This window comes from Sander lucioperca, chromosome 19 (genome assembly GCF_008315115.2).
Source record: "Sander lucioperca isolate FBNREF2018 chromosome 19, SLUC_FBN_1.2, whole genome shotgun sequence".
Classification (NCBI taxonomy): Eukaryota; Metazoa; Chordata; class Actinopteri; order Perciformes; family Percidae; genus Sander; species Sander lucioperca.
The window spans coordinates 23,130,664-23,155,220 of NC_050191.1; the positions used below are offsets into that span (position 1 = coordinate 23,130,664).

Below are 24,557 nucleotides of genomic sequence, written 5' to 3' on the forward strand. Positions count from 1 at the left end.
AATGACTGTCCTGAGACTGAAGTTAGAACATGCACACTTTGACTTTAAAACTTTGTCTCAGACCACAAATTGAGCAACTAGAAGGGAAGAAAAACAATGGAAGAAAGTGTAAAGTCTCTTCGCAATGCCAGAATCCCCTCACCTGATATCAGGTAGTACTGCCTTTGTCTAGTTTAGTGACTCACTTCACATATGTCCTTACAGGAAGGCTTTCTAGACACAAATCTAAGACTGCAACTTTGTTGAGACCAGACTGGGGCTTTTCTAAACAAAATCTTCTCCGACTCCCATCTGCTCGCGACCAAGTAACAGGACTTGTTTGAAAGTCATCTGACGAGGGACAGCAGATGCACAGGAAATGCTTTTGATCAAACAAGATGGCTTGAGAGCGAGGAGGGATGGAGGGGAAAAAGTGGGTGTGATTGTGACTACATGTGCGTTTGACGACAAGCATGTGCCTTTGTTTCAGGGTGCGTGTTGATGAACACTGAATGTCGAGGGTCTGAGGCATTTTTTGGCACCACAGGCAGGTTTCCTACAACAGAGACTGATGGTGGTACTAATCCTACTGTCTCCCGGCTCCTCTGTGTCTCTGTGCGCCCTGGTGCCATATGTGACGGGGCAGTCGGGCGGGTGTGTTGTTTGTGATGTGATATTGTTCATTGAGACACCATGAGATGAGAATATGTTTTTTTCATGAATAGGGAGGAGGGTTGGGGAAACAGCTGCATGCCAGACCAGTTGGCACTGAAGGCTATAGTAAAGTTTTTTTTTTCCTCCTCAGTTGTTTTTATATGGCCCATTAAAATGAGCTGATGCTAGCATTCTGCTACCCAGTGTACCCTCTCAGGAATATTCTGCCACACTTTATATTTCTCTAAAACTGTCACACAGGAGGCAGAGCTGCTTTCTGAGAGGTCAACTTAATTAAAAGTCTGTTGATTGCTAATTAACACAATCACAACCTTTTCCAGTAAAACTTTTTTTGTGTTAATTAACTTGTTTTATTACCTCGTCAACATTTTAGGTGGGCATTTGTTGCCATTGGCTGAGTCCACAGTCAGCCACACCCACTGCTTGAAAGATGCTATTGAGTTGCATTGTGGGAAATGGAGGATCCGGTGCTTGAGGGAGCTTAGGGACTTCAAGTTGGGATAGTTTGGCCTATGCTCCTTCAATTTTGACCATTCCTTTTCTTGTGAATCCCCCATATTTTTAAGTACAATACTAAATCGCTGGTGTACCCGTTCAAAGGCGAATTAAAGGAAGAAGTATGTTGTTTGCTGTGTGTGTAAGCATCTTCCCATACTGTACTATACTGTATGTGCGTGCCTTTGTACTCACTCCTGGGCTCACGCGGTCCGTCCACGGTGACCTTTATGGCTCGGTGGTAAGTGGCCACTTGTGGTGGGTTGGTGAATACTGTGATTGTCAGCGTGAAGCTCTTGCCTGTTGTGACATCAAACAACATCAAATGACATACCATCTGTAAAGACAATGACCTGCATTCATTGCTAAACCATCCCCAAGTCACAAGTGTGGTTGTGATCACATAATAGCCAATACAAACGGGGAAAGATCTACTTTTAACGACAGACAACATTGGCTGTTTGAGAGGGTCTATTTAGGTTTGTTGGCAGAGCCTAAATGGAAGATTGACTGGAGGAGCCAGTATCTTGTTATCCAGACTTTCTCCCTGTCTAACGCAGTGTGAGTGGGCGAGAGGCATTTTAATAGTCACTTCCTTTCTCGATAATCCCCAGCAGTTGCTGCCTTGGGGGGTGAGTATGTGTGTGTATGCTCCTACAGTATGTGCGTGCTTAAGGAACGCTATGAATCAGAGAGCAACAGCCAAGTCAGCAGCAGCACTAACGTCTGAGGTATGCAGACGCATCACGTAGCCATGGCTACGCACAGGAAACAGGAAGTGGGGGGCAGGTTGCTGCAGCGACTCACTGGAGCAGCTGTCCATTCAGTCACAGCCACCCCGTGTGTGTGTCCTCCACTCCCGTCTCCTGCTCTACACTCTTTCAAAGAAGGGATGAGATCATTCGGTGAGATAGCAGAGCACAGATGCAACAGGTGTCCCACATACCTGCTCTGAGGTGCATGTGGGTGATCTATGATAAAGTGGGACGCCTACAGCGTCACATCCCTGCTTCCCGGCAATCATCGCTGCTGTCATCTGCTACCTGCGATCTAATTCGGGCTTACTGTCTAGGCAATCCTGGACACTGCTATACTAGTAACTCTAATTATGTTATCACAAGTATCTGATTACTCTCTAAATTACCTGCCCTATCTATCCTTGCTGTCATCGTACTATGGCACCAATTCAGCCCTGTGACTATCAGTCCTTGTCCATCTCTATTGGCTCTCCCCGCCTCTGTGTGCATAACTTTTAGCTATCTAACATCCTATCACTTCGCCCTGCTTGTACTTATCTCGGGTATTCATTTCAGACACCTCGTAGTCTGATCTCCCCTGGCTCCTATGTCACTTCCTGTGACTAGATTCTGTGTCACATCTGAGGGACGCACGCAAGGTCACTGTGGCAACAGGCCCAGCCCCCATGCCTCCTCTGCTCTCTGTACTTTTTCACCCCTCATCTCTCCTGACTGCCTCTGCCTTCTCCCTTTTTGACAGCTACAACACAGAAGGAAACTGAGAAGAAAAGTCACTAGTTGAGCTGCTGACAGGGCTTATCACCATCAACTTATCGTCGGCGACCACTTTCTGTGAGACTTGTAGAAAAGAAAAGTCTCTAAGAAAATATTTCCAGTAAGTTTGGAGAGTGTGAGAGCACATCCTCTCTGCCAAATGTCAAATCATAAATGAGACGATTTACCAACAAGACGGTAAATGATGCAAAGAGTCGCCTTGGCGATGCCAAATATTCAGGGAATGCTTTTTGACCCATTAGAAGTGTGCCTCTGCCTCACTGCCTGAGGATATGTGCAGAGTGATCAGCTGTGAGGCAGCAGCACCACCCAACACGTTAATATGCCTGAACTGAGCTGGGTCACGTCAGGTGAACAGGGAAAGGATTAAAATCATCACTTGTTTCTTGTTTTCAGATCAACACTGTGTTATGCAGCTGACTAGACGGATCACACATCCTATTTTTGTCGAAGCCTTCGTTTTTTAAACTAAAGGACAAAGATCCCAGGAAACAGTTGGTTATACAAGCTTTTTTATGTCCCACCTGGGTTTAAAGATAAAAAATTAAATCAAGGACCCTAATTTTAAAGCAAAACGGTTCACCACTCAGACTTTAGGAGACGGGCGGTGGGACTTGAGCCCGGAGTTAGAGATCATTATGTGGTTGCCACGAAGGGAATGTGACCACTAATCCACACCACTGAACCTAATAGCTCCTACTGAGTCGTAGTAGTGTACAGTGAATGGAGCATGGAGTGTTTCAGGCCTCACCTCTGCCACTGCGGCCCACAAAGCGAAGGTCGTTGAAACGGGCTACTTGGTTCTTCATCACACCCGAGGCGTTCCGCAGCTCGGCGGAGTAGTTCTCGTCGTTGCCTGCCATTACTGTGACAACAGTCCCATCGGGTATGTCTCCCAGGGCAACCACCTGTTGGGGGGACAAAGGGCAGAAATTCAAGAACTGCTATGGAAATTTTACAGGGATACACACACATTTTACTCACTTGAGACTCAAAATGGGTTAGATATCCTGTATATATGTACATATAAAGATAGTATAATATATAAAGACATTTTGAAAGATTATTATAGAAAAAATCTAATAAAGGAATTGCTTCAGTTTAAAAGCCAAAAACTAGAGTGAAATCAAACCTCATTCCCAGTTTCACTGATAAAATCCATCGAGCTAATGCAACAGAACTTGTTTTACATCATACCATCTTCCTTTCAATCATGTTGATAAATGGATTTAATTTTCACTTCACTTCTCATATGCAGTCTTTAAAACAAAAGCGGTGAGGCCTCGTGTTATCATTTAGATTCCTGGATGCAGATAAAAGTGCATGAGTAGGCCTACAGAGCAGCAATAATTACAGAGCCGTAGTAATAAGAACGGTTAAATAACACATATATTTTAACATGTGTCACATTTGATTTGGAGCCAGGGCTACAGCTACACATTTCCACTTTGGTGTGTCTTTGATCCATCCTTTAAATAATATCTGTCAAGTAATTAATAGTCTTTCCTGTGAAATATCATGGGAGCAAAAAAAGTCAAGACTTATTAAGAGGCCTTAAATGTATAAACAATTAGTCTTTGTTCCAAGTTGAATTATACTTTTTTTGCTCAATAAAAGTTCAGTAAAATCAACATGTGAAGACTAATTACAATAATTTAGTATAATCATTAAAATAGTGGTTATAATAGGCCATAATGTGGTTGTAACATAAGTAACATGTTGTAATATAGTTTTTATAATTTTGTAACATATGAAATTAATTGCATAATATAGAAAACTGTAATTAATCACCATGAAAACAAAGCTTTGATTGTGGAATTATTCTTTGCCTGGGGATCATAATCATTATAGTTTACTACATTCCCTTATTATTGTCAACAAATAAAATGTAAATTGTGTTTGCTTACAAAACGTGAAAAGAAAACAATATATAAACATGTGATTCCTTTCCTTTTTTTTTTACATTGATATTTATTTTACCAAAACCTTTTTTACGATTTCTTTCTGGCCCTTTAAACATCACGTTTCCTAAAAGCTTAATCATTACAATTTTCTGAATATTTTGTTTGTGAAAACATTGTTAAAAAAAATCCCAGATCACAGCTTCTGTCTGACTTGTAATGGTAATAGACTACAATTTGTGATTAAATGTTTTTTTTTTAGAAACTGTGATCAATATTTGTGATAAAAAGTAAAATGACACGAGGGAGGAGGATAAACACAACACAAAAGTCGGCACCCAACAGTATAAAATGACTATAAGTAGTATAAAAATTGGGGGTTTGAAAGAAACATAATGCATTCACTCTTCTAAAATGATTTTTTGGGCTTAATTTAGTGGTTGTTTGTCACACAGAGAACACTGAATGCCATTGTGGTTTACCCTCCTTTTAATTTAGCAGCACATCACTAAGACTGAGACGGGGCTCACCTTAAAGGCGACAGGCAGCGTCTTGTTGCACCGCCAGTGGGAGGGCAGGACCGAGCACAGAAAGTTGGGGCTGTCGGTGCGGACCAGCTCGGCCGGGTGGTCGGCGATGATCTCGGCCATGCTGCGGTTTTCGTGCGGGCGCAGCCTTGGCACCGCCGCTGCTGCGTCCGGCTGCCCGCCTGGAGAGTTCACATCGTTCATCTTCCCTGGGACCGGCTGGAGGCTATTGGACGGCGGACTGAACCTCCGACTGGCGCTGGGATCTACGGGAATTCGCATCACAACAGCTTTGATTATCAGAAAAAGGCACCAAAGGCTCTCCAGCTCCTCTCCTTCTTTCTCTCTCTCACACACTCAGGGAGAAACTCCGCCGCTGCTCGCTGAACCTCAGCGCGTCTGCCAATGGAAAATGGGACTTCGTGCGCGCACACCGCGTTTCAAAACCCTTTCCACTACAAACTTTAGTGGGCGCCTTCAAGAGACATAAAATATACTTCTCCGGCAAAGGAAAACAACCCTTGAAAACTTGATGGTGTTTTATATGACGAGCTCTTTTTTCAATCTCCTCGGGGGAAGCGTCCATGCGCCATAACGCAGGCGTAGTTTCTCGTGTGTGGATATAAATAACATCAAATAAAGGTCCGAGCGCGGAATAAGCTATACAATTAGGCTACAACAAAAAAAAGCAGGTCTAAAATGGAAGAGTCGACCCAGATGCTCAGAAAAGTTTTTGTCTGTCTTCCTTTAGTGAAAAAGTCAAAGTGCTGCTCCAGGTGCGTCATTGAAGTCTTTGTGCCAAACTGAAAGGCTCTCTGAAAGCCCGCAGGCGATGAACACACACACAAAAAAGTTTTCAAAGTCAAAGGAATAAGCTTTAACAATACTAAACAGAGCTATTTATAACCCCGCGGTGGCTGCAAAGTGTACATATTTTCTCGGCCGGTGTTGTAGCCTATAGGCCTATAGGGTTAAAGTGGTTGATGAAGTCGAAAAAAAAAAAATGCATCGCCGGTGAGATGAAGGAGGCGGAAAATAGAATCCCGTTTTTGTAGCCGTAAATGTGGTTAGTGTTTGGAGGCCGGGGTTTCCCGTGCTCAGGCTTTTTGTGGTTTATATAGCTCGAGCGCCCAGCAATTATTGCGCTGATGCGATTCCAACACGTGGTGTCTGGAATCAGATCCATTCCCTCTGCCATAATCTATCACGCCTAAATAGACGGCCGGGCAGGTCTCAGTGTAATGTCTATACCTTCGTGAAACACGCACTGGGCTACATTTCACGCCTTTCTCTCCGTCGTTATTCACAAATAGGAGTTCCACATAGCCTGCAGTACATACCGACATGTTAACGCTGCCCTGGACCATCCGCGCGCTCCTAACTCTGCTGGGGCCGTTCATTTTCAGTCACTAACACGCATCAGTCCATCAGTCCGTGTTGTGTTACCACCTATATGTCCCGACACTATGCGGCTCAGAGGAGCGTTCAGACAGCCGAGCCTGTTGTGAGAAGTGAGCTCCAGTCCATAAGGTATAGGAGTGAGTGAGTCACCAGAGAGCGGTGAGTCAGGTAGAGGCGCAGCGCAGGAGTAGAGTTTCACTCGGTCGCAGGGGAGAGCTGTTGTGCAGGTGTACAGGTATTCTCTGGGCTTTCATTTAACTTCATCCACCATGTGGCCGTTTCTCTTTTGAGAAAAGTCAGCTGTTTAAAATCTAATTTCACAATCTGTTGTGTCTCATACAACGGATTGTATTGTATCTACAATTTACAATTACATGGAAACTTAACATGGCAGCTCCAAAAGATGAGCCAATAGATGATTTCATAATAGGTAATTATGCACAACTCCTATTCATATGCATATATCTTAAAATGACAGCGGTGTTATGCAATTAAGTACATTTACTCAAGTACTGCACTTTGAGGTACTTGCATTTTACTTGAGTATTTCCATGTCATGCTACTATTTGTCCTCCACTACATTTCAGAGGGAAATTCTGTATACTTCACTACATTTTATTAGACAGCTTTAGTTGCGTTGCAGGTAAAGATTTTACATACAAAACATGTTATGAGTTGATAAAATATGATGCTTTGTTTTAGAATAAACTGCCCACCAGGATTAAAATTAGCTCTTCCTCACCAACTTAAACAGTAAAATGATAAATCAGCGCGTGATGATAAGTGATAATACTCCATTAACATTATATATAATAGTATTACACTCGCAGGGGCCTTTTTCCTGCTTTATGAGTACTTAAGTATGTTTTATCATGTCATATTTTCAACGCAGGGCTTTCACAGTGTTGTATTGGTACTTATACTTAAAGGATCTTATTCCACCATTGCAAAATGAAGGATGCAAAAATTTCCCAAACCAATGCAAAAACAAAAGAAAAAAACATTCTGAGAAAATCTTATTAAAAAAAAAAAAAAAAGCATTAATAGCATCGCTACCATCCATACATAATTACAGCCTTTTTTCTCTCTTTTATTATTTTTAAAACAAAAAAATCTGTTAAAATAAAAAATAAATAAAAATAATTGTATGCTTTTATTTTAGTACTGAAATATGTCATATGTAGGGTGGATGCTGCTCTGAAGGCAGTTACTGAGAAGGCCCGCTTGGCCTGCCCCTCCTGTGTCTACTGTAGAGGGCATCCTCCACCCTCTGTGAGACTCCATATCTCAGCCGGCTTTCGTCACCCACCCCACCCTCTGCCCTGATTACCCATCAGTCTGACAGTCTACCAAAAAGTCTTTTTTGAGTGCCACATCACACAGCAGCATGTGTATTTGCCACTTTGTGCTCCTTTTCCGTTACTCCCAAACAGGCTTTTATTGCAGAGTCTTTAAGACAAAAGCCTTTGATATTTCAAAATAAAAGGGACCTCTGGTAGGCACAGCTGTCAAGTTATTTGGGTCCTATCAGGGCTTTTGCAGTTTGTTTTTATGCTGTAAAGTTGAATACAGTCTTATACATTTTATAATAAGGTTTCTGTGTTGAGAGAAAAAAGCCTAAAGCCTGAGCACTGTAACTTGAAATAACTTGACTTCTTGTGTTTCATAAGTATGTATGTATGTAGGTGTGCACATACATTTATGTCTGTTAGCGTGTGTGTGTGTGTGTGTGTGTGTGTGTGTGTGTGTATGTGAGGATGTGGGAGGGATATATATAAAGTCTGAAAACATTGACATGCATCTGGCACCTCGTCATGTGGACGGGGAGGGAGAAAAAAAAAAAGAGTGATTGAGTTACACTTCCCCTCCGTGTGCCCCAAACACCAGAAATATGGTTCACATTGTCCAACATTCTCAAAGATCAACTAACAATTCATGGATGGATAAATGTGAATAGTGGTAATTAAATCTGTAATAGTGATAAACATGGCCTTGCAGGAACCGTGGAGCCGGTTATTCCAACAGAGTTAAGTTTCAGCTCCGATAATATCATTTCTTCACCGCTGAATACATTTGGGGTAATGTGGAAAACATCCTTAATGTTGTAGTGGAATTTAATTTAGGAAATGTTAGGGATGAAATAATACCAACCTCTGAGTCAATTTCATGCCATCAATTTAATCAGCCTAATTATTTATAATGCAGATGTGTTTTATGTTATTTTGACTGAAATTTGAACTGGAATTTAATTTTGGAATTGTTTTTTGTATGGTTTATTCCTAAAAGACACATCAATGAGTACATTGTATAAATACAATCCCAATTTTATCAAGACAATCAACTTACACTCATTTTCAGGCCAACTAATCAGTCTTAAATTTGGATTTTCTGCACCCTGTTATTGTCCCATCAGAAGCAGCGACAGGAAGAGCCTCTTGATTTTCCCAGACTGATCCCAGGCCCTAAACGCCACCCCCCCCACACACCCACCCCTGTGTAGTCGTGACTTTAACCCTGACAAGCTCAGCTCATCAAAGAGTGTTTGTCCCATCTGACTCCACTTTGCCTCTCTGCTGTTTGTCCAGCATCTGTCTTCCAGCTCCCTACAGGATACGCCCCGCATGCGTACACTAAGGCCTGCTGTCTGGCTTTCTGTCATTCAGAGGTAGGGCAACCTCTGAGTTTGAAATCTGTCGTTTGAAGTCCCGGAGATGTGAGGGAGACACCAGAGAAGGCGTTAATGTGCCAGAATACACTGTTCAATCAAAAAATACCACTTCCCCGCTTCAGTGTTCTGGATTTAACCCGGCCAAAAATCAACTTCTGATTAAATGTGAATGCTGTAACTTCCACGCAGTATTTTTTGTAGACTTTTAGGATATTTGACCTATCTGTCTCAGTATAAAAAAAACGTAATATTATGTAGTAATGAATCTAGCATAAAGCTGTTCAGTCAGTGTGTCTGCTGCTGGCCTGGTGCACAGCTGGATCGTCTCTCTCAGCTCTGGTATTATTCATCTACTGTGTTACACTGGCTTGGAGTCATTGCACAGTAGGAGAAGTCACTAACAGTGAAGAACCACAGTATACCACATTGGGCAGGATGTGCGTTTTATGATTTATGGTAATATTGTATTTCTGCCGCTCAGTTTCAATTATTTGTTTTCAATAAAAATCAAACTCGGCTGACACTCACTGACAAATTTTCCTGTCGAGATATCAAGCTTGTAATAAAAGTTTCTGTTCTCATTCCCACTTGAATGACAAAGACTGTGTGAACTGCTAATATTTACGCACACACGCTTTAATGTTGTCAGCAAACTAACCATGCCTCTCTCATCCCTTGTCTTTTTAAAAAAAAGTTTTTACAACTGCGCATCTGTCAACAGCTTTACATCTCTCTTGCTGTTTGACATACGCAGAGACACAAACAAACACACACTTAATGGCCCATCTATCCTCACTAATAACTTGTCATTAGGATAGACGCGGGACAAACAAAGCTCGGTGTTGATGCTAAAAAGTACATCAGTAGTCCGGTGCAACAGTTCAGGCAGGACACACCCGCCTCTATGGGTTCATGCACAATAATGCACTTTTATTTTTGACAATAACCATACAGTATATTTGACTATATAATAAAAACAAAAGAGAACAATACTCTTCATCTCTCCTTCTCCTTTAAAAAAGCACACTCTCTCATGATTCAAGAGGAAAAGTACAACCACTTAAGACTCAGGATAAAGGCTCCATTTCACAGTGGTGCATTTTTCAAGACACTTAATTATAGCTTTCTAGAGGAGGGCTGTGACGAGGCCCAGGCCTTTTAAGCTCTAACGGGATGTTTCCATGTTTGGCAGGCTACCATCCAACCGGTCTGCCAGCTAACCAATCAGCGAGCCCACCAGGCTAGGCAGCAGAGCAGCCTAAGATCCAGTCTACTAGCCAATCAACTAAACCAACCAGGAGAGCAGAGAAGCCACCACAAAACCAGCCTGCAGGTCACTTAGTCGGGCTGGTAGCTGGCCAATGAGGCAGTCAATTAGCTAACTAGCTAGCCATCCGAAAAGGATGACGGTGGGCAGAAACCTTACTCCTCGTGACCTCATCGACACAACCTCACCGACTCACGCACTCATCCTAGATCACAGCTAAGCCCTTAATGACTGTTTGTCACAGAGCCCGTGACATCACCGTGAACTGTTAAGACAAGGACGGCACGTTCTGCGGTGTGTGTGTGTGTGTTTGCATGTTCCCTGAGCGACCATCCAAGTTTTGTATTAGACTTTGAGGTGGCTGGAGTGGCTAGTGCCTACAGAGTTTAATGTATTTATTTCTTAGTGAGAAAGTGCTATGCAGAAAGAGTTTGTCTGATATTTCACTCTGTTCTTGAAATGGCAGAGAGGCGCATGGAAATAGATGGAGACATGGAGGGGGCAGCTGCTCACTGCTTGTGGCAGGAGGGTAGAGGAGGGAGGGAGGGAGGAGGAGGAGGAGGGGTATGAAGACAATTTCCTCTCTGCTCTTATTGCTCTGACTGTCTGCCGCCTACCGCCTTCATGGAGGTCCCTAATTGAGATCACTTGTACTTAAAAATAGGAACAAAAAAGGAACTTATGTGGGCTGGGAGATGGAGAGGAGAAAATAAAGCAGTAATATGTGACGAAGGCTGCCATTAAAGAGTCCCAATGATAGATCTCAGTGACTGGGGCACAGAGCTGAGAAGTCTTTCTCGGTCTGCCAGGGAACCCTCAGATGTTGACGTGTCACACACCACCTGCTGTCACAGCGCTACACTGTGCATGTGTAAGACTGTATTTGTAGGGTTTTTGTGTGTGTGTGTGTGTGTGTGTGTGTGGGTGGGTGGATGTGTTTCTGGGTCTTTGATGGGGTAGAGTGACAGTGCCCGGGGCTGAGGCCAGACATAAGCCAAAAAGAGGGAGTTCAGTTTTTCCACTTTTGTATGTGAGTGTGTGTGTGTGTGTGTGTGTTTGTCTTTACATTGCTGCAACACAATATATGTACAGTAATCAGTCATATTTGGCTGCCCCACTCTATGCAGCCATTGTGTCATTAGCTATGCTATTATTAGTCCTTCACTTTAATTTAGCCGTTCCACCAATCAAACTCTCCCTCGAGCTGCCTTTCCCAGACTTGGTCCCAGAGTGTCCCTTAGGCGCGCTGGTTTCCCCTTCAAAGCATCTATCACTCAATCAGGTCAGATCGTGCTATTAATCAAACAATGAGCCCCCCTCCTCGGAGACCAGTTTGAAGGATTGGCTTGAAGGAAACGCAGCGTATCCAGGAGTGGTACCGGACCACGGCTGGGAACAGGAACCCTGTAAAGAGCGTTTTTCTTGGATCGAGACCCTCTGTAGGTGCTAAAGACAATACAGACACTCGGGCTAGGCCAACATTCCACTTTACACTTTTCCCTTCCTCTGTGTATTTCACTGGTCTACTTCCCCTCTGCAAACTAGCCGGCTAGTATCAAAATATTTATAGTACATCTGCAAGACATGCTGTTCTCATGTATCCAGGACCGTTTAGCCCTGTGTTCATTATGCGAGGTAAAACTAATACCAGATTTATAGGGGGAGATTTCTCTCTGTTCTCCCCTGTCCGTGTAGTGCGATTGAGGATGATTTATGCGAGGCATGGAGGCACAGGCGAGATAAATAGCGTGACTACACGGCGAGAGGCAAACACGCAGCGGCCCAGACTAGCACTCGCAGGAGGGCTATCAGCTATCACTCGCCCCTTTCCACTGCTCCTGTTTCGAGATTGGAGGAAGGCAAGACAGGACGGACAGACGAGGGAGGGAGAGGAAGGAGACAGGCGGTAAGGATGTATGTATGTATATGAATGGCGGCAGGGTGGAGGAATGTCCAGGTGCACCGGGTCCAAATCGATATAAGGAGCTGTAGAGGAGGGCCAGATGGAATGGGGGGGGGGTCTGTCATGGATGCTCAATTGCACGCAGACATAAACATAAACGGTGTAAACCCACGCCTTGAAATGTACCACATGCATTTTTTGTCTCAGAGTGTTTAAATGTGTTAAATATACTATCTGTTTTGCTTGGCCATCGTCACAGACTGCATATCATGAATATTGCTGACAGTCAGTGAGCCCATTTCGAAAAGTTTAAGATTAAGTTCTGGCATTGCTTTACTACTTTATTTCTGGGGGGTAATCAATGTCAAAACCGTCAGTCAGTGTGTCCAAAACTGAGACAACAGCCAATCAGATAAACAGGAAATGAAAAAACAGTACTGGGCAGGCAACGCATGCGGCCACAGCACTGGGCGTGCATCGGGCAACAGCACTCCACTTCCGAGGGTTTGGATCTCGTTCTCCTTTTCTTTTTTTCCCGATCTATTCCTGATCACGGTCCAGCTCGGGACCGCTCCAAAAACACAGAGCCTGAACTCTGCAACCTGGAGCCGTACATACTAGATCGGATTCCAAACCATTTAGACGTCGAAATGGCGCGGGAAGCCTTGGCTTGTGAAAATGTTGAGAGGCCTCACATGGAGCATCTGATGCTCTCTGTGTGCTGAACGAGTTAACAAATTAAGTTGAGAGTGTCACCGCTGATGCAGCACACTCAGAGATGGATGGGCCTTTGCCAAAAACCTTAGCCTGTAATTACACTGAGCCTATTAAGCTACTGGTCAAAAATGACTCACAACAAGGTGGGGGTGTGGAGGGGCAGAAAGGGAAGGGTGGATGGAGTTCACTTTCATAGCTTCCAGCCTGAGATGTCCTCAGACAAAATCACTTGCACTCATCTTTGGAAAAGCGGGATCAATGAAAGAAAAAAGTATGGGGGGAAATCATGATTTCACAGAAGATAAAAGACTATTGTGAGATTATGTGACCTATGACCCTGTATTTTCCACACTCACTCAGAAGTTGCCGGTTATTCCAGGACAGGGCCTTTTCATGTCGTGTCGGCTCTGCCCCTAGCTGACACTCAGATGACGCCAGCTTTATAGCGCCTAAATCGAGTCCTGAGCAGGGAGACTCATCGACTGCTGGGTCCCACGGGGAACATCAATTACGTTGTGAAATGCTGTCCTTCAAACACAATCTATTCTGTGGTGTTGCATTATAGCAAAGCTAAGAAATTGAACGTCACACTCATAAAAAAATCCCTCTTTGGCAATAGGGTTGTTGGGATGTGGTCTCGGGCTGACAATTAAATTGTCTGCTTGGAATATACTGTCACTCTGGAAGCGCAAGATTGATGGCGAATAATTTCGCGGGAAATGATCATCTTAAATGTTTTTTCATGGCGTCATAGATCACTCTGATATGTTCTTGTGTCCTCGGGAGACTGAAAACTGTCCCCGGTAGTTGCAGAACTTATTTGCAGACAATTAAAGAAGCTCTAAACAATCCAACCTCCTCTCACTGAACTATCTAGCTGACAAGAGTCCTCCACCAAACTCATGCTCTCAAGCAACTTTCCTGCAAAATGGGCAAACGTTTAAAACTTCACAAACCACAACGCATTATCACATAGCTCTCTGAACATCTTTCAGGCTAAGCAAAGTAGCTTCTACGAGTAAAGAAAGCTTCTAAATCATAATACAGGTATACAGGGTTATAAGCTGTAAACATTAAACCCGTGTTTACATTGCAAGGGATTCTTTTTCATTAGTAATTGCCTCACACTGTGAGCCTGACGATTTGGTAATATTTATGATAGGCCCTTAGGGCCTGCTTCCCTCTCAGTCTCTCTTATGTCTATAAAATCTTTTACTCTTGGCTCAACTGCAGCACAGACAAGGTCCCATTAGAACCTGACTGTATATGTGCTTTTAAAGTGTGCCTCTATGCTGCCTTTAATGTGCATAGGTCATGTGCTTATGTGCGGATATGCATGTGATGTGTATAGCAGTATGTGCAGCAGTCAAGGGGCTGGCTCTGAGACTTTGGTTAACCGGACTATAATTTGGAGGCCCAGTGAAGACTCTGTGTGTTTACCAACTCGACTGTTTCTGCTGCATCTGCAGGGTCCTGCAGGAAAAGGGCGTGTGTGTATCCATCTGGCTGCGTGTGCATATGTGTGTGTAGGTGTAATCATGTGCGTAATGTAGTATTCATGTGAAAGTGACATTTTGTAGAATAGGTAAAGATACATTTGTCTGTGGGCATTGTAAAGATCGTTTGGACCATACATTTCCCTTAAAATAACATATTTTCCAACCACTGCTTCCAATTAAGCCAAAGAACTCTGACATCCCTCATTCTTCTTTTTCCTCCTACACATTTAAGCTACAGTAAATCAAGGCTACGATACACATACGCCATCCTGAAATGGTAGCTTTGTCATAAATAAGAAAACAAAAAGAGCTCAACATGACAAAAAAAACACCCTCACAATAAAAAAAGTGTTTGTCAGCAAAAAAAATGACTGCTATTTTTGTTTGTGCCGAGAGTAATTCTCCAGAGACTAAACTGCGCGCTTTCTGTCTCAATTGGGCTCTTTCTTTTTTCCACCAATCCTCCTCCCAAGCAGGAATAAAAAGAAAACAATGCAATTCAAAAGGCCGGAGCTCCCAGCCTGTCATTTAGCTGTAACTTTGAATTGTCTTTGCTCTGCGTGAGCGGTTTTCTTTCTCTCTCACACACACACACACACACACACACACAAAATTGTTGCAGCATCCTAAAATTCCACCACGAGAGAGGAAGAAAGACAGAGGAGGAGAGAAACTTTCAAAATATCACTCTAATAAAATATTCCTGCTCCTCTGGGATACTCCTTTGCTCATTCAGCATCAGGAGAAGTGAAGTGGAAAACGCCTGTTATTGGTCTCCGTCCAAAAAGGAGAAAGAGAGAAAAGAGAGAGAGACCTATTTCCTTTGGGGAAAAAATAGAACGAACAGCGCAACAGTTGACGGAAAACTTTTAACTGCGACAACAAAATGAACTACAGACGACTGTAAGAGGGCAGCTGTCTGGGTGAGTGACAGGATTCGACTCCAGACTGAAAGCCTGCTGCAGTGAGGATCAGACAATGTGTGTGCACATAGACTTCGATCACACAGAGCTGCTTGTCGGAGCGCTATGATTGGATTGAATATGTGTAAACTGGAACAGCTCGGGGATCAGCATAAAACACCCCAGCTACAAGTTCTTCAAGAAATGCCAGCCTCAGTCACAGCAAAGAGCTTTGAAACAACCTGAAATGTAACATAGGGGATTTTGCAGTTTTGTAACACTGCTGTACAGGCAGAAATCGTTCAAAACTTTTTTTTTTTTTTTTTTTCACAGCAAGAGTCGTGCAGACTTCTGGAAATTTGCAGCAAAAAACCTAACCAGCAGCCCTTTATTGTAACCTCCTATTTAGCCTTTATAAGCAGTAATTCACACTCAATAAACAACTTATAACACAATTTGTTGTTTTAAACAGATATAAGTACATTGTTAAGTGTCTGTTAATGTATTTGTCAACAACTATAACTCGTCCTTTGAAGCATTCAGCTTGACAATACAAGATAATACAATTGTTATCACCTAAAATACATCTTTATATGAAATATTTGAAAGTATTTGTTTATCTTTATAAATGAAGTAATTATTTAACGTTCCCTTTGGTTCAGTCAGCCTTCGGTTTAAAATTTTGCAGGGTGCTTAAACCCCATAATACTTGCTTGCCAGTCTAGTTTAGTATGTATAAGAACTGTATGCATTAATTTACAAATACCTCTCCGTCACTCTCCACAACAACTGAGCAAACTCGGCCCGCTGATGAAGCGGGCTGATGAAAGCCATGAAATGTGGTTGAAAGCCCTAGGAGAAATCTGGCAAATGAACGGAACGCTTATGGATGCTTTATGGGAGGAGTTATAATTGTTCACAAATACATTAATAAAGCCTTAAAATATCCTAATATCTGCTTACGACTCCATTATAGTGGGTTCTAAACAATTTTTCTATTCAAGTTTAGGTCTACATACTGCTTATACAGGCTAAATAAGGGGGTTAAAGTAAAGTGCTACTACATAACCTCATAATGTTTTAGTTCTTAAACTTAACTATCTGCGTGCTTGTTTCCTTTCTTTCTTTCTTATTCTCTCTCTCTCTCTCTCTCTCTCTGGAGGCCACTTTACAAATGAGAGCTACCATTTCTAGCTTCTCTCTTCTCCCCAGAGACTTGTCAATATCAGCTACACACACTATTCAAAGTTCAAAGACTAGCATCCCACTACACACACCTACACACACACTCTCCTGGCCCCTTTTCGTATCTCTGGGGCATATTTAATTTCAGTGTCTGTGTACACATTTGATTATGTCTCCATGCGTGTGTGTGTGTGTGTGCCACAGGTGGTACGGTGCTGGTGACTCTGCTCTGATTATTGCGGTGACCAAAGCATTGCCGCCCTGTCACATTTGTCATCGCCCTTTTCCTGAAAGCGTGGGTGGGAGGGGAAGGATGGAGGGAGCACATAAGGAGAAGGAGGAAGGAAAGGGAAGAAGGGAGAAGAGGAGGTAGATGATGGTAAATGGCCACCCCCGCGGCGCCATATGGGAGGTGGTTTGAAAGAGTCAGTCTTGTGTTGCTCTTACTGTATGCCTCATGAGTGCAAACCGATCCTTTCTTTTGTATCATATCTCTGTCTCACTTACCCTTTTTCTTCCTTTTAATGTTTCTTTCTCACTCTCAAATTTTCACACTTTTTATACCTCACTCTCACATTAAAAGAACAAACATGGAACCCCTCTCTTCCACACACACACACACACACACACACACACACACACACAGGCCATCAGAGTTGTCAGATCGCCATTAAAGGCTTGCGTGGGCGTTGCCGAGTAGGTGGGCACTCTGATTTTCAGGTGTATTTGATCTGTTGTGTTCACACCTCGGCCCTGGCGGTGGGCCAACTGTGTGGGCAGGTAATTTGAGCAAATTAGGAGATGGGGCCTGTGTGTTATTAATGACACCCCACACCCTCCACTGCACGCCCACCTATTGTTCCCTCCTCTGCAAGCACCTTTCTTTTCTTCCGCTCTGAGTCCCTTGGTCCCATCTGTGCCTCCTGCTCAACACCCACCTTCAGCCCCTCTGAAGGCACAGTGTATGGAATGCACACACACGCACACGCACACGCACACGCACACGCACACACACACACACACACACACACGGTGCACATTGAACGGTGCACATTGGACGGGGGCGGCAGAAGGGGGGATTGGTTCCAGGTGCCAGTTTGAGTGAGAGCATTAATCAAGCGGAAAGATCTTCCTGTCACAGACACCTTTAGTGTGCACACACACACACACACACACACACACACACACACACACACACACACACACACTTTACAGTACACATAAGTAACTTCAAACCCCTTTATTCCATGACATTGATACCAAACTCCCATTTAAAAATAATTTTTTTTTTAAATGTGTGCTGAGTGACAAATGATTATGAGGTGTGAGAAAGTGAGCAGTGATACCAACGTCTGAAGACACGTTGTAACAAGGTGTACTTATCTCCTCAGACAGCCCCACTGATCTGCTGCCAAGCTATTGATCACAGTTAGAGCTGTAACTCTTTGATACTCCTTTACTCATCTTGTGTTACCTTTTCAAAAACATGAGCAGAATCCTGCCCTTGTATGTTTACGCTCTGGCAGTTTACAGTGTGGGTTACCTGATAATAATCAGAATTTCCTAAAGAATATGGCTAACACATCCAACCCTTGCTGCTCTTTTCATGACCTGCTGGTAAGTAGGTTTATGTATTTGGGAGTTTTGCCTGAGTCAGAGGGGATACCGCATTCCTTTAAGATTAAACTAACAAGGGGAAAAATCTGCCCTTTTCTCCAATCTGGGGCAGAACAGGTATGGCCTTGTGTAGGTGCTGCGGCCACGCTCACACTCACATCGTTACAGGCTGAACCCAAACATCCAGGAGACTCGACACTCCATATTTCCCCCTTATAGAAACACGGAGTGTGGAAGCGAAGCCGCCTCGGCCGTTTCGCAGGAAAGCGAGGGGAAACGCAAAACAATGCTGTTCAGGTTTCTGTGGTTTGCTGTATCAGCTCTGCTTAAAGCCATCTTCTGACTTAAATAACTCAAATAAAACATGGAAGAGAGAAAAAGAGAGGACATGAAACAGACAGGGCAATGTGAAAGAGGTATATGAATCTGGGTTATAATACTGGGGTTCTGTTTCATTAGAGTGAATCGGTTCCAAGATAGACCAATTTTCAAAGTGTTAGGTAGTTACTTCCTCTCTGAGGGCTTATATCGGATAACGGTAATTCGCCCAGCATGATGCAATTGAAATGGATGAAGGGCTGCAGGATCTTGTTAAGTGTGAAAATAGCACAGCGCTGCATTAAAAGCCTCGCTGGCTAACGCAATGGCATTAAACTACCTGGTAATTATGGTGCATTCAAGAATCATAGCTTTGCGTACTGTAGGGTGAGTTTGCAGAGCTATCCAAAAAACACACACCAATTTGGCATGTAGCTAGAGTAAACACAGCTAACATATTAAATGTTTGCAATGATTTGTGAGAAAAAAAAGCAGAGATGTTAGCACTCACAGCGTTTAACAAATAGGCTTTATCGCTCCATCGGGAAAAATGTTTTTCAGTCTATTATCAACACAGGCAGAAACCTACAATAAGCACCGTCAATTGGCAGGTTGCCTTATCATAACAGTGTAATTAGCCCCCCAGCTACTGAATATGGGGATAAAAGAAGAGATAACACACAGTTCCTTGTGAGTATTTGCACTGAACGCTCTGTTTGTTGTTGCAGTCTCCATTATACAGGAGTGAATTTGATCTGCCTCTGCAGTAAGACTCCATGTTTCAATAACTCCTCACTGCTTCGTTTGGAAGGAGGAGAAGCAGGTATTGTTCACGTCTCTACAGTTCAGAGTTGTTGTGGACGAGACAACAAAGTGTGGCAGTGGACACTACAGAAAAAAAGTGCCTCACAATCAGGCTTTCTCTCGTTTTCTTGGAAAAGGCAACACTCATTGCCATTCATTTCAGATATAATTTTTCAGATATAATGGATTCGAAATACGCTCTTATGACCATGCAAATACCTTTACAAATGAAAAGAAAAACAAACTTGAGGAGAAGTGTTTCCATGACTCTCTCATTTAGACCTTAATAAGTGCCTACAGCCTATTTAGGGCCATAATTAACCCACCATTCACTATTGGTACATATGAGTGAAAATACAGACCAATTAATCTATCTTTGATTAAACACTGATCACATTAACACTCGGCACCTCCCTGATTACCCTCAGGAATTTTGTAGACTAATGTGAACCTCCAGCGCTAATAAGTCCTAATAGCTGGTGCAAAGACACACAGCACCATTTTACTCCATCCATATGACCCTGCCGGGATTAAATAACATGTTTGCCTCAGAGGTACAATTAACCATTGCTAAATAGAGTTCCTTTGAGCATGGAGTTAAGGGAAGAGTCTTCTCTGCACAGTAGCAGCCAGTGAAGCGCTCAGATTTTCCCCCCTGGCTTTTTCAAATTACCTATTGATGAGTGGGCTTCACGTCTCTCCCTGGCTGTGGGGGTGGGGGGGGATGTCTGGTTCACTTTTAAGATGTCTCCAAGAAGCAGGCATGTGGTTAGATCTAAGGCAACACTTATGCAACAGAAGCTGCCTTTCTCAAATACATATATGGTTTCCCTGCAAATTATCTGACATTTTCTTAGGGGAAAGTTTTCCGCCCAGAGTCTTCAGATATTTACCCACATTGCTCCGCTTTTCTTTTGATCGTGTTGATTTGGGTCCGTCTGTGTAAGCACTTTTTTTCTCTTCTCTACTGCGACTGCACAACCTTACTGAACGATAATTGCTCCCATGACTTAATTGTCTATATGTAATTAAGTTTGTAATAGAGAAAATAGGCACTTAAATGTTCACCAGAGAGGCATGGTGGTTGAGTGGGTGCCACACATGTTGAAGATTATTCTGCCCTCCTCATCTGATCTGCCAGTCTGAGAAGTTATAAAAAAAAATGTATTTGAGGCAATTAAATGAAACTTGCTTGATGTAAATGCCAAGACAAATTTTAATGAGCCCCCTTTTCTCAATTTGGAATATTTGCTCGCTCATTCAAGTCAGCTCAATTTATCGCTGGGAATGTACACTCAGTCCTAAATTAAAACTGTCCTTAAATACAAACCTACGGATGGGATGGAGTAATGTGGCTTTCTAACTAACAAAACATATTTTGTAACTTGTGTTCTCATAAAACTGGCTGACGCCGGACAAAATGATCCAGGAGAAACATGGGAGCAGGAGAACTCGAAGAAAATATATAAAATCAACAGAAGGCGAGACTCAAGCTCAGTTATTTCATGTTTTAGTCCACTAAATGAATTCAAGTTGCGAGCAATAGACAATTAATCCTAACTCTCCAAAATCAAGATTAAAAGAAATAAGTTTATGTATTCATATCTATGAAGCAATTTTATTTGATCAAATGTCACCCTATTTCAGTTGAATGAATATTCCAAATCAAACTCAATTTCAATCAAACTTAGATCCTCTTTTTATCTGACCTAAACAGAAATGTTTACGGCGCCAATCCTAATTTTGACCAGTTCTGATACACTACAGTACACTCCATTTATTTATTTTATATCATAAATACAACAGAAAGCACTGGTGGTCTTGCAAACCCACATTGTGCTGTCGAGGGGGCTTTTTGTGGTTGTACCGACAGATTTACTACCCAGATGTTCATAAACAGGGGCAACATCAATGAGCCGCAGCACAATATCAATCAGCAATACTTTAAACGAGAGAATTGATCAGTGATTATCTTTCCTCCGAGTCGCTCCACCTGAACATCTGCACACATCTGCTCCTCTCTCCCTCTGCCACAGCATGCTTTCAATTTCCTGCAGCGCTGCTCGTCTCCTCTGGTTCTCCCGCGCTCCGACCCCAGAGACACACCGAGAGGTCAGGGGTTAACATGGTAATAGGTGGTGGTGATTGGTAGAAGACGCTCACTCTCTCCCGGCTTTCAGAGTGTATTAGGAGCCACCCTGCTTCTGTGTGGAGCAGGAGCCCAGAACAGCTGTGTCTGACCACGGAGCGGCTTCTTAAAAACATCTTTTAAACATTTGATTTGGACAGAGGAGCTGAGGCTATGGACCGGAGCGGAGAAGGGGGGGGGTGCTATTATACTGTCTATTCCTTGTGTCGCACAGGAATGGAAATGTTTGTTTAAATTCGAAAATTCCTCTGGCAAACCTAAAACTGATTAAATTAGATTGTGTAAAGAAGCTGTCACAATAGAATACAGCAAACCCAAAACAGAGGCCACAAACTGGAGCGTGCAAGTTGGCTTTAACATGTAATTGAAAATCATAAAGTTGACACTGCTACTGTTCACAGGTTTTCAATTTTTGTGGTCTTATTTTTCCTATAGGTCCACTTTGGGATCCAAGCAGGATTTAGAATATATGATTAGACAAAGGAAATATAGATGAATATGAAGAATATTTTGAATATAAAAAGGGTAATTGTGCAATTATTTGAAAATATTTGAAATGCAAACAAATGTATATTTGATCTTTTTTAGTAATTTGAGGAGAAGCAATAAGTCAGGGTAAATTGATAAGACTTAAGTTCAAATGAAATATTCCAGCACTTAAGTTACAAATTCATATCATGGAAGTCGACAACCTCTTGTTCAAAGCGGATTCATGTCTGTCGATTAAATGCTCCCTGGAGGCTGTAGAAATCTACACTGATTAATTCATTAATGACAGCAGCACGACTGAACAGTTTCAGGAAACGATTACAGACCTTTCTTGGCAAACTAATCAATACTTCTTCCATACGCACAACAGAGACACCCAACACACACAATCTAGTAATCCCCACATCTTGTTTCAATGCTCAACTGTAAACTCTCTGGTGCAGTGTCTGTTTACGTTTGTCAAAAATATCACCCATGCTTTTGTTTTTGGTTCCGCAATGGCATCGCTTTGTAAATCTAAGGGTATGTTGCACAAACATGTCATCTTCCTCTTTGAGAAATATTTATAAACATAACGTAGAGTAAATAGTGGAATCTGGGTTTTTTTTGTTTTTGTATTTGCGCACCACAAAAAGCCTTGATGATAGTTGGGTCTTTCTTCTTCTACCACAAAAGCTTGGACCTTGATAGCAGGGTCCTCATTGACCTCAGCTGATCCCACTCCACTCATCTGGACACAAATCCTTCAATCAGATCCAAGTTTGTTACCCCCATTACCCAAACCCCTTCATTCCTGTATCCAAACCTCAACACCTGACCCCGAGTCCTCCCCATGACCCGAGCCACTACAACCCAACTCCAGACACAACAGCAACCAACGAAGCAGTACTCACCCCAGAAGAAGTTTTGTTGACATGGTGTCACTGTGCTGAAAAGGCTGTTAGATGCCATAGCTGCCTCTGGTTGCAGAAAGCCCCACTTTTGTTCCTCTGTGGTTTCCGTGACCCTTGACACGTCCTAAACCAAGAGCACGCAGCGTGTCATGAAGAAAAAAAATGGAAAAAGCCATCTACAAGACATGCTTTTACGTATCAACTATTTAGATGACCACAAGTAACAACCAGGTCTGGTTTTATAGAGCAAAAAAAATTGCAGAGGCAAATATCGCCTTTGCGGATACATCAGATGGTGTCGGACTTGCTTGCTTGGCGAGTGTGGTTGGAACGTACTTACTCGCTTAGCGCCGTCCTTGTGACTGGTGCTGGCCCGCGACGATTAACCATTTACACTCCAGGTTTCGCCCTCAAACACCAACCCCGAGCCGCACGTCTGTGGTTCTGTGGTTGTTTGGGAGGCGAGCAGAGCCCTCATACAACCCAAAAGGCACCAGCTTTAAAACTCGTCTCTTTCCTGCCCTCCATGTGCCGTCACTGGAGAGCCTGGGTCACATGCCCTCTGACGTCATCACGGCACAGCAGTTGAGTGGGACAGCCTACCGTTGTGGCTTTCTTCCCTCGTCTCTCCTCTCCTCTGACTTTTTTCTCTCCTCTCTGGCTCCCCTCCTTCTCTCTTACGCGTGGTTCAACAGCGTTTCCAGGCTCTCTGGGGGATTGGGGTCTGACGCTCCCATGAGTCAGGAGGCTTCAGTGGGGGCAGCTTGTTCAACCGCCCATGCCTCCTCAGCATATGGGGAACAGCGCTCTCTCTGCTTTGCTCTCTCCTTCACTCTTTCATCCCCCTCCCTCTCTCTTTATATGTCTCTCTCTGAATCTGCTGCTCCTTCCCTCAACTCCTTTAACAGTGCTGCTGTGCTGCTCCTGTCTGCCTCTGAGCAGGGAGAGCTGAGCTTGGTAAGATTTGAGGGTGTGAGTGAGGAGCGAATGGCTGGCTGGCTGGCTCGCGGTGTGAGACTGGGTGTGTATGTGTGTGTGTTTGTCTGTGTATACATGTGCAGCAGAGAGAATGGGGAAAGAGAGAGACAGAAAGGCTGGGTGAGTGTGTGTGTGTGTATATAGAGAAAGCGGAGGTGGTGTGAAACTGCTTATTTACAGACGAGTGTGCGAGAGCTGCTTCAGTGTCACTTTTCAGCCTAAATTTTAAAGCTTTTATCTTCCGTTTCACACTTTTTCTGTTGCTGTGTCACAAACAGTGGTCATATTATTGTGTCATTATTGTAATAACTGTGTATGTGTGTATGTATGCATGCAAGCCTGTACTGACCTTTAATTGGCTCTCATAGAAGCGACAGACAGGGGCGATTCCTGTAAGAGGCTGTAAATCATGGCCACCTGTCTCTTTTCTGAAAGCGATGCCTTCTCACACTCTCGCTAACACTCGAGGACACACACACACACACACACACACACACACACACACACACACCCTGCAAGAATGGCCTGCCAACATGTAGTGCAGTGCAGGCAGCTCATGACAATTAACGGTGAATCATCACACACACACACACACACACACACACACAGACAGACAGACAGACAGACAGACAGACAGACAGACATGCGGTACACACCC

At 43.2% G+C, this 24,557-nt stretch overlaps 1 protein-coding gene across 4 annotated transcripts in view; it reads right to left on the reverse strand.

Moving 5' to 3' along the window:
- runx2b (RUNX family transcription factor 2b) overlaps positions 1 to 23,967 on the reverse strand; it is a 47,303-nt gene extending 23,336 nt beyond the window's left edge. The window contains exons 1-5 of one of the 4 annotated variants that reach the window (XM_035995441.1): positions 23,262 to 23,967; positions 22,922 to 23,045; positions 5,113 to 5,375; positions 3,433 to 3,589; positions 1,345 to 1,449 (exon numbers count right to left, since the gene is read on the reverse strand). In XM_035995441.1, coding sequence (XP_035851334.1) covers positions 1,345 to 1,449; positions 3,433 to 3,589; positions 5,113 to 5,375; positions 22,922 to 22,979 — 583 coding nt within the window. In that variant the 5' untranslated portion in view covers positions 22,980 to 23,045; positions 23,262 to 23,967. Of the gene's footprint in view, positions 1 to 1,344; positions 1,450 to 3,432; positions 3,590 to 5,112; positions 5,376 to 6,449; positions 6,728 to 22,921; positions 23,226 to 23,261 lie in introns of those variants that run through there. The other 3 variants (XM_031288048.2, XM_031288049.2, XM_031288051.2) reach the window with 3 other exon arrangements.
- Positions 23,968 to 24,557: the final 590 nt, after the last annotated feature.